Here is a 10,681-nt window from a genome sequence, read left to right as displayed (position 1 = left end):
GGCGATCCGGCGGCAGCGGACGAGGAGGATGAGGAGGAACGCTGGGTCGGGCCACTCCCGGGGGAGGCCGCGCAGGCGAAGAAAAGGAGAGGTAAGGGGAGGAGTGAAGCTCTGCCCCGACTGGGGTCGGGGCTGTGCGATCGCCTCCAGGCCCCGCCGGGCGGGAGCGGCCACGGGGTGAGGGCAGCTGTCGGGAGCTGTGTCTCGTATGTAAAATGAGCACGCTGGGGGGAAACCTTCAGGTGCGGAATTACAGAGTGGGGGTGCCTGGTGTTGAGAAACTTAAGGCCGTTCAGCTTGCAGAAAAGGAAGTTACGTGGAGACCTCATAGCAGCCTTCCAGTACCTGAAGGGACTTAGAAGGAAGCTAGAGGCGGACTCTTCGACAGGAACTGAAGTGATAGCATCAGGACTAGTTGGTGCAAACTGAAAAAGGGAAAATTCAGGTTAGCTATAAGAAAAAAACTCTTTACTGTGAGGTACTGGCACGTGTTGCCCAGTGATTTTTTGGGTGCTCCAGCCCTGGCAGTATTCAAAACCAGGCTGAATAAGGCTTGGAGCAGCTTCGTCTAGTAGGAGGGGGCTTGGGACTAGATGGTATTTAAGATCTCTTTACATTCTGTGACTCTAAGACCTTTGCTTCTTCTGGAGAACACCTTAACGCTAAGAGCCCTGCTGCTGTGCAGGCTGAAGCTGTGCTGTTGTAGAGTTAATCCGTCTTTCAGATCACCACCCTAAGCTGCAGCAGCAGGAGAAGCCTCTAGCTGTGTTTTGGCATGTGGTGTTGATGTGTTTAGCAACTTCCAGCTCTCTGGGTATCGCTCAACGTTTTCTTTAAGTAGTAAAAACAATGATCATCAGATGTAAACATGCAAGTTCGGTACAAAATACCACTGCACAAGTGTTAACAAGTAGGATCTAAAGATCAGAAACAAAACTCAAAATCAGATTATTTTAGGTTAGCCAGTTAAACAATTAAATAGGTGGATACCAGCACTTGAAATTTAGACTATAGGACCTGTGTGGTCTCGCAGACAAATTAATAAATCTTTGCTAAATTTTTTTTATAATTTTGGCTCACGATTTGATAATTTATAACAGGTGATCTTCTGTTTTCTGGCAGTAACTTAAAAACTGTTGATTGATGTTGGTTTTTTTGAAACAGTAAGACAGTTACTGTAACAGTTGCTTTAAGACGGAGGAGCAATATGAGTTAAAGCAGCATGTGAGTGGCTTTAGTCCGCAGAAAATGTGTAAATCTGAGTGCAAAGCCAGACCTAAAAGCCCTTTAATTATGTTTGCACAGGATCCTGCATGTTTTTGACTAAACATGAGTAAGCAATCAAAGGATAAGTAAAAGAAAACAAAATGTAGATGTAACTTCGTGAAAAAAAAATCCTGACTTTCCTTTCCATTCTGTGTAGTTCTTGAATTCGAACACGTTTATCTTGAAAATCTTCCGTCGGCTTCAATGTATGAACGCAGTTACATGCACAGAGATGTTATTACACACGTAGCATGTACAAAGTAAGTATTTTGGTCACCATTGTATTTCTTTGTTTGGGGTGTATTTTTGTGTAGGCTAAGTTTTCACTGTAGAGGCTTTATAAAAGAAAGTTACAGTGTCCTGAGGTGGTTTTTTAAAGGATGGTGGGTTTAAAAAAAAAAAAAAGTTATATCTTGCTTACCTAGAAGCAATATATAAGTTGTTTTTATAGGCTAAAGGAGGGTCTTAAAATCCTTGTTAAAATATGTAGGAAATACAGGAGTAAGTAATAACTTATTTCCTCTGGAAAAACACTGTTCGCCAGAATTGCAGAGATCACACACATATAGTAACTACCATGAAACCAGACTTAAAATAGGAGTTATATTTACATATTCAAAAAGGATAGTGTTATATTTTTCTTCAGTTTGACTTCTCATAGATTAATCCAGAATGCACTAAAATACCTGTTTTGTTTTTCCAGGAGTACCAATAAATTTTATTTTTCCAGGAGTACCTGCTTTGTTTTTCCAGGGGTACTCAATAAATTACTGTGACAGTCTGTCTGAATAGTACCTATTCAGACAGACTGTCACAGTAATTTATTGAGATTTCATTCTCTGCACAGTGTTAGTTCTAGTGCAAATTACTGACCAGTGGGAAGGTGCATAGTGTGTCCATTTGTTTATTTTATTTTTCTTTTCTAATTGTAGGACAGATTTTATCATAACAGCCAGTCATGATGGACATGTAAAATTCTGGAAGAAAATAGAAGAAGGGATTGAGTTTGTTAAACACTTTCGAAGTCACTTGGGTGAGAAGTTGCTCTTTCTTATCAAAAGGACTTTACTTTTTCTTCTCCCTTGCTCTTTGTTGTTTGAAGAGAGAATGCAAATAGAGAGAGAGAGATTCTGGGGTTCCTTTAGTGCAGTCAGAGATTAAATGATATCTACCAATATTCCTTTTATTCCTCTGTCCTGTTACATTTTGCTCCTAAGCTGTAGCAGGGATAGGATGAAAATGAAACATGAAAAATGAAGCCTTTGCATTTTTCTTGTGCCTGATTGTGGGAGAATATCTGGGACATAAGTGAACAAGATACACAAAAGTGTTCATAAAATCCAGAGAAGTTTAAAAAATATGTTACTTTAAATAAGGATACCTCAGTCTTTTTTTTTTCCCTTGTAGTGTGGAAAAAAAGCAGTTATTTTCATCTGGAATACTGTAACTGTAGAGTAAATTCTGCCTTATTGTTGTAATTATGAGAAGAATTGCAATTAAGAGAAATTTTAACCCAATTTTCTGAGCTAGTAAGTACACAAAGGTTTTCAGCACTATGCTAAGCATTAAATAGGCTGGACAGAAAATTATATTGTCGACAGTATTAGGAACTATGATATGCCTGAAGCAAAAAGATCCAGTTTGATAGGCAGAATGTTACAGTAAGAAAAATATTTAATAATAGGTAGTAAAAGCATGCTTTCCTTTTAGAGTGACAAGAAATACTAAAGTCTGGTTTTGATGTTAACTATCAGCTTCTTATTATATATAGAAGCAAAAGGTGTGAACAAAACCTACCATGTGAAAAATCAGCGTCGTGAGAACTTCATGGAAGGCTCAGTTGCAGAGCAGTTTTGAGTATCATGGGTGTAATAATCTGTAGAGTTCTGCTTTCACCCTGTTGAGAGATGCCAGCTGAGGAGCACATGATATTTACCCCATCATAATGTTCCCAGTTTTCTAAAATCAACATTTTAAACTGAACTTACTGCCATTATAATATTTTACTATATTTTTCGTAAATTGTTGATTATCACATACCTGATTCAAATACTGATAGGCCATCAAGTGTTGTTTTGTGAATTTTATTTTTTTAAATAATATTTAATTGAATTCAGGTAGAGTTTTAAATGGAAAAGGTGACAAAACAGTTGGGAAACAGGTTTAAGCCTCTGTAGATTTTCCACATGTAATACTGGAATGAAGGATGTCCTTTCCTATTTCTTATTAGTATCTTAAATTAATTCACAGGTGTTATTGAGAGTATTGCTGTTAGTTCAGAGGGGGCATTATTCTGTTCTGTTGGAGATGACAAAGCGATGAAGGTGTTTGATGTAGTCAACTTTGACATGATCAACATGTTGAAGCTTGGGTAAGTTACTTATTTCTCAGAAATGTTCTTTTGAGATTATCAGTGGGGGTTGTTTTGCTAAGAGATAAGTCAGTAATTTGGGGTTCTTGAGTTATTCCCTTTCCCCCATGCCTCAGTTATATGAAGTTAAGTAAACCTGCATCTGAAATGAATCCAATGGCTGGAGACTGCCTAACTGAATAGAAAAAATTACTACTGCAGCACTGGAAGAGAGGAGTAGAAAAGGAGCTTCCTCGGTGTTACATATTATGCACAAAGATGTAGGGTTTTCTTCAAATATTTAGCTAGGCATAATTTCTTTCTGTTGTTTGGCACTGAGTTTAAAAATTACAATCTATTAGTAGTTCCATTAGGGAAGGGATTTGGCCTGCCTGTATTGTCTCATTTGTTGTCATAGGGATACAGTTTCCTTTTTCTGCTAGAAGCAATATCAGTTTTTTCTCTAGTCTTATAGTTATACAGTATGTACCTAAAGGATCTGGGAGAAACAGGAATGGATGTTACTGGAATTATAACAATACCAGAGAAGAACAAGCCCCACACCATGATGTATTGGTTAGTTTTGAAACTGAATAGAAGTATAAAGTGAGGGAAAGAAGCTTTTACAAAGAACATGTAATAAAAGCATATGCTATCTGCTTTGTTTGTTACAGTTTTAGTGTCATCCTCCAGATAATGTACTTCACCTGTAGGAATTGATTCTCTCTTCTCTGTCTGATCTGGAAAAATTCCAGTTAGGCTTAAGCTTTTTGGTTTTGCTGTTATTTTTGATGTAGCCCTGTACTATTATTACAAAATTTGTAAAATTATAGAAAAAAGAAAATTATATTCAAAAAATCACCCCTGATCTACAGGGCTTTCCAGTTCTAACTAATCTATAGACCATGGCTCTCTGCAAATCTTTAGCTCTCTGCTTTATGCTTCCATCTGTCGTCTGGAAAATGTTGCCTATTTCTGCGGAGACTTCATATTTATTTGATCCTGTTCTTCCTAATGAATTTGAGACAAAGTATTTGTTTCTCTTTACAGACAGAAATTGAAAATCCAAATTACTGGTGTCTTGTCATAATGTCAGAATATCATCAGTCCATCAGCATCCGTTAGTTCAGTTTGTGAAACAATACTAAACTTGTTTCCTCTGGAGATTGTATCATTTTTTTGACATTTGCAATTTAGTTTGAGTTCTAGTTTTCAGAATCTTTGCTTACAGACTTTAAAACAGACATAACTTATGTTATTAACTATATCTCTGACTTACCTTATTTGTAGATTTTTACAAGTAGCAAATGAGTTCCTTCTTAAATGCACTCACAACCCTTATTGAATGTAGTGGGATTGTCTTAATTTTGTTTGTATCACTTCTTGGAGATTTTGTGGGTTTGTGTTTTTTTTTTTTTTTCTGGCAAGATCTAGTTGAACTTTGCAAAAGTGTATGGCAGAGGTGCGGTTGTCTTCAATACTACTGAGTCATTACTCACTTAAAAGATGGAGGAGGAATGGTATTGACTTACATAAGTTGAGTATTAGATATTTATGCCACTTGGGCTTTTTATCTGAATTTCTGTCCAAAATAATCCTTTTTACCCACTTTCTACTTGGACTATCACAGCCTCTTTACAAAACAATATGGAAGGAACAGAAATTGGTAGTCTTCCGCTGAATAGTATTTCTTGGTAAAACTTGCCTATAATATGCTCAATATTAGCAAGATATGTATTAGCAAAACTAGTAAATAAAGTTTAAAATTTGCTTCTGGTGTTTGATTTTAAGTTTACAGCATAACTTGACTCTTGCCTAATTAAAACCATTCCTAGTTTATTTTTAATTTTTTTTTTTCCTTTCTACTCTTTCTTGCAGCTACCACCCTGGCCAGTGTGAATGGGTATATTGCCCTGGAGATGCTATATCTTCTGTTGCAACATCTGAGAAAAGCACAGGGAAAATATTCATATATGATGGACGAGGAAATAACCAGCCACTTCACGTTTTTGATAAACTCCATATGTCCCCTCTTACTCAGATACGCCTGAACCCTGTCTACAAAGCAGTTGTGTCTTCGGACAAGTCCGGAATGATCGAGTACTGGACTGGTACTCCTCATGAATATAAATTTCCCAAGAATGTGAACTGGGAGTATAAAACAGATACCGATCTATATGAATTTGCTAAATGCAAGGCTTACCCATCCAGTATAAGTTTTTCACCTGATGGCAAGAAAATGGCCACTCTTGGGTCTGACAGAAAAGTTAGAATTTTTCGTTTTCTGACGGGAAAGCTCATGAGAGTCTTTGATGAATCTCTGAGTGTGAGTTTTGTCTTGTTTCTCCTTCTTGAAACGTTTTCTCTACTTACTTGTATTTGTTTGCCAGCACATTCACCTAAGCTATAATTTATTTTTAAAGGCAAGCTTCCTTCCCATATTCTTCTTGCAAAAAAGGCCTTCTCTTGCTTGTCTCTTAGATTGCTTTGCCCCAAAATGAATTTTACTGGTTATGTTACCTACATAGTGACACAGAGTTGTTGATTTTCATTTCTGTTTTCGTGCTGCTAGATTACACCGAACTAGAAAGTGATGGTGGAAAAAGCCTATTGCAAGTGACACCATGATAATTAATTAAATTTGTCATCTTCTAAGGAATTTGATAGACAATTGCACACTTTCACGTGCTTAAGCCTAGTCCTACAACATGCTTGTTGTATCATTAAAATAAAGAGAGTATTCCTTGTATTTCCCTAAATCCTTCAGTTAAGTTTGAATGGAGTCATCTCACTTGAATTCAGTATTTTCTAATCATGTGAATCAGTGTTTTACTGGAAAAAAGTTTAAAATATGTTATTATAGTAATGCTGGGGGTTTTTTTGGTAGATGTTTACTGAACTTCAGCAGATGAGACAACAGCTGCCTGACATGGAGTTTGGCCGGCGTATGGCAGTTGAGCGTGAGCTGGAGAAAGTGGATGCAGTAAGATTAATTAATATAATTTTTGATGAAACTGGACACTTCGTTCTCTATGGAACTATGTTGGGCATTAAGGTCATAAATGTAGAGACTAACAGGTAAGTTCGAGTGACACACATAGAGATAAACTTCTGTTTTAAAGTCTTTATTCAGTCAAATTTAGAGTGTATTTAAAACTTGATATGACTGTGGAGGTGTTTAATCTTTTTGTGTTGTTATTTGAGAGCCTTACATTACAATGTAAGTCTCCCATTCTTTGTAAGGAGTCATTAGAGATTACAGCTTAGACAGATAGCAAGCACATGTATTAAAAATGTGTAATTAATTAATCTCTGTCTAACTGGATGGGGTAATGTAAATGTAAAGTAAAGGTGGATCATTTAGTTGGGATTTTTACTGCATAAGGAGGCTGACTGGTGTAAATTAAGGTACCAAATTTAAATAGAGAAACATCATAATTATTAGTAAATAATTATTTTGAGAGGATTTTGAAATTTTGCTCTGAATCTAACAGTCAGAAAGAAGTTATTTTCTGACTGTGAGCAGCTGAACATTACACCTCTTTACATCTTGTATTTCAGGTGTATTCGTATCTTGGGAAAACAAGAGAACATCAGAATGATGCAACTGGCTTTGTTCCAAGGAGTAGCAAAGAAACATCGTGCAGCGATCACTATAGAGATGAAGGCATCTGAAAATCCTGTTCTCCAGAATATTCAGGCAGATCCAACAGTAATCTGCACAGCTTTTAAAAAAAACAGGTTTTACATGGTGTGTGGGGTTTCTATTTAAATAGCTCCATTCTTGTATTGATTTCTCTACACTATTTTTTGTTTTTCTCTTCGCACCTTTGTAGTGCTTTTTGTAGTTGTAAATGCAGCTTTTACAAAGGAGTCTCTATATTGCAAGTATATTTAGAATTTTTATCTTGAACTATCTGTACGTTAACTAGAAACAGCTGTGATTTTTTCATAAATTTTTATTCCCCCAGGAAGATAATATCCTTTTGTTCTTGTTGGAAAAGAACCTAAGTAAGAGCACTTAAAAAACGAACCAGATTTTATAAAGAAACAATAAGCAACTGTATGCATAAAAAAATATAATAGAAAAAAAATTCAGATGAGAATCAAGACTTGGTAACACTAAGGACATTATAAGCAACCAAGAAAGGAGTCATCTTCCTGTTCACATTTGGGTTTTTATGTGAGATGGAACCAAATAGACAAACAATTTCAGAGTGGTTGGTAGGTGATTGGAGAGGTCATAGCCATAGAGGTTAGAGTTTGGACTGTCTGTTGTGCCTTAAATATGCTGGGTCTCTATAGTTTTATATTAATGCAGTATTGGAATAGGAGGATTTATTTTAACTTTGTAGCACAACTGCAAAGCACTACTCATCCTTTTGGCATAAAACGTGCCAATTTCGTTTTAGTATAGCAGAACTGCCTGGTATTCTCCACCTCATTTTAAAGAAAAGATGCTGAACTAGTGCAGACTCTTGTTGTAAAGCAGAAAGTTTAAAGATAACAGATTATTAAAAGTTGTTTGGATTTGCATGTAGTTTTACTGGAATTTGTGACTATGGAAATGCTGGTAACATAACACAGCAGTCCAAGGATAGGCTGTCTATGAATTGTCTTTGTACATTTTTGATGTGTTGGGATCAGGGCACTGTGTATTTTAAGAGGAAAAAAGAAAAAAGCAGTTAACCTTCTGTTCTTTTGTGCTTCAGTTTACTAAACGCGAACCAGAAGACACAAAGAGTGCAGATTCTGACAGAGATGTATTTAATGAGAAACCTTCTAAAGAAGAGGTCATGGCAGCCACTCAGGCAGAAGGTCCCAAAAGAGTGTCAGACAGTGCCATCATCCACACAAGCATGGGAGATATTCATATCAAGCTTTTTCCTGTTGAGTATGTAGTTGCTGTTTTTTCTGGGTTTTTTGATTTTGTTGCTTTCCTCTGTCCCTTGTGGTTGCAGTATCCAAGACTTATCTCATGCTAGAAATAATTATTTTCTTTCCCTTTTTCTACTGTTTTTGTTTCCTGACAGTTTCTTAATATGCTAAGGGAGGAGTGTGACTCTTAACAAACAAAAATAAAGTAGGGTAAAAATAGTCTAGGGCACAGGAGTTTTTGGAGTTGTATTTGGGTTTATTTAGTTGTTGATTCAGGGAGGGTGTTCCTTTCTTAACTTTTGTTCTTGGAACAGGTAGTGATACTCTTGTGTGTAAGCTCTGTATTGTAAGGCAGTGCTGTTTGCATAGATCTTGAAAAGAAAGATGATGTTGGCAGCAGGTCTGTGTGAGCCAGAAGAATAGTAGTTGCAACTTCTGAATGTGGCCAGTGTACTACACTTTGTTATTGCAGCTCCTTTAAAAGTCGTATAACATTTATACCAGCATATCATACTAGTGTTGTGTATATCCAAAACCAGGCATAGAATTGAAAAGTTTTTTGCATGACAGTTGCTAAAATCAGTGTGTCCTTTTCTCTCCTTTGTGATGCAAAAATTGCAAATATTCTGTTATTTAACAGGAAATTTATATAATATATTGCTATACATAGAAACCTTAATTATGTTGATGTACTCCATGCTTCTCCAAAAATAAATTCATCTTTGATCTTAAGCACAGGTAGGCCAACCTCAATTCTACCCTCTAGGGCTACCAGACGTTTACTGCAGTCTTCACCAGTGTTACCTTGCATCTGGCTCTAGTTTCTGGAATTCATTATTATAGCATATAGGTAATGGTAGAGCTCTTGCCAGCAAGTGACAGATCAAGCTACATTATTCTTTTTTTAAATTGTCATGCTAATATGTCCTATCTGCATGCATAGTATTGCAAGGTGCTTCACTGCAATGTTCTGTATTCAGTTTTAAATAGAGCATTACTGGGGTTGGTTCGTCCATTATTAGGTTCGTCCTTTCTTATTGTAGTATTTTCTCCCAGCTATAAATTAAAATCTCTGTAGTATGAATAAAACTTTAAAGAAGAGCATATAGGATATGGTTCCATACATCTTCGAATTCTTCAGTCATTTCATTGTGAAATAAAGTTGTGAATGACTCCTTAGCAAGAACTGGGACTATAATCTAGTCTGTTCCATTAGTTATGACATTGGTGCTCTTTTTCACAAGATAGCTTGGAGTGTCACTAAAACCCAAGCTAATACTTCTTTTGACAGTTAGACTAGAGTAACTCTACAGCTGTGGACTCAACTTGGCCATTTTCTCCGTATTGGGAATGCAGATAGAAAACTAGGCAACCTATAGTCAGTGGTGCCTTGAACTTTGAACTAGGCCTTCAGGAGACAGATTTGGTTTCTGGCTCTCATGGTTTAACCCCAGCCAGCAACTAAGGCCCCCAGAACCACTTGCTCATATCTCCCTTGGTGGAATGGGAGAGCACTGGAAGAGTAAGAGTGAAAACACTTGTGAATTGAGATACAGACAGTTTAATAGGGAAAGCAAAAGGCATGCACCCAAGCATATCAAAATAGGGAACCTGGACAGGCAGATGATCTTCTATCTCCAAGAAAACAGGTCTCCCTCACATGGAGTGGGTACTTGAGAAGGCAAATCACCATTACTCTGCATGTCCCCTGCTTTTTCCCTCAGCTTTTATGTGCTGAACATAATGCCATATGTGCAATGGAGCATCCCTGTGGTCAGCTGGGTTCAGCTGTCTCAGCTAGGTCCCCTCTCAACTACAGCCCCAGCCTCCTCACTGGCAGAGTGGGATTAGGAGCAGAAAAGGCCTCAGCCCTGCTCAGCAACAGCTAAAACATCCCTCTGCTATCAACATGGCTGCTTCCTTTCTGTGTAATCACACACCTTTGTAATTCTCAGGCTTTTTGCTTTCAGCTCTTTTTAAGCTTAGGTTTGAGGATTTGGAGATTTGTTTTTTCCTTAGTTGGCTAAATCCCTTCCTACAGAGTCCTGAAACATTGCACAGCACAAGGGGGTCTTAGTCCCAGCTGAAATCTTTATGGCCCTGTCACCAGACAAATATTATTGTGTTTTCTGTTACATGATTTTAGGTGCCCCAAAACAGTGGAAAACTTCTGTGTGCACAGCAGGA

At 37.2% G+C, this 10,681-nt stretch overlaps 2 protein-coding genes across 2 annotated transcripts in view; one reads left to right on the top strand and one right to left on the bottom strand.

The window, feature by feature from the left end:
• The window catches only part of CENPK (centromere protein K), a 22,752-nt gene extending 22,423 nt beyond the window's left edge, over positions 1–329 (bottom strand). The window contains exon 1 of the mRNA XM_031063870.1: positions 4–329. Coding sequence (XP_030919730.1) covers positions 4–329 — 326 coding nt within the window. The remainder of the gene's footprint in view (positions 1–3) is intronic.
• Positions 7–10,681, top strand: part of PPWD1 (peptidylprolyl isomerase domain and WD repeat containing 1) — a 13,264-nt gene continuing 2,589 nt past the window's right edge. Inside the window, 9 exon segments of the mRNA XM_005429296.2 lie at positions 7–91; positions 1,424–1,526; positions 2,199–2,299; positions 3,517–3,637; positions 5,495–5,942; positions 6,504–6,694; positions 7,178–7,367; positions 8,329–8,510; positions 10,641–10,681. The exon segment at positions 10,641–10,681 is cut by the window's right edge and continues 59 nt beyond it. Coding sequence (XP_005429353.1) covers positions 1,471–1,526; positions 2,199–2,299; positions 3,517–3,637; positions 5,495–5,942; positions 6,504–6,694; positions 7,178–7,367; positions 8,329–8,510; positions 10,641–10,681 — 1,330 coding nt within the window. The 5' untranslated portion in view covers positions 7–91; positions 1,424–1,470.

The sequence above is a fragment of the Geospiza fortis genome, unplaced genomic scaffold (assembly GCF_000277835.1).
Source record: "Geospiza fortis unplaced genomic scaffold, GeoFor_1.0 scaffold397, whole genome shotgun sequence".
In the NCBI taxonomy this organism is placed as follows: Eukaryota; Metazoa; Chordata; class Aves; order Passeriformes; family Thraupidae; genus Geospiza; species Geospiza fortis.
The sequence above is the reverse complement of the archived record's forward strand: the minus strand, read 5'-3'. Positions and strand labels throughout refer to the sequence as shown.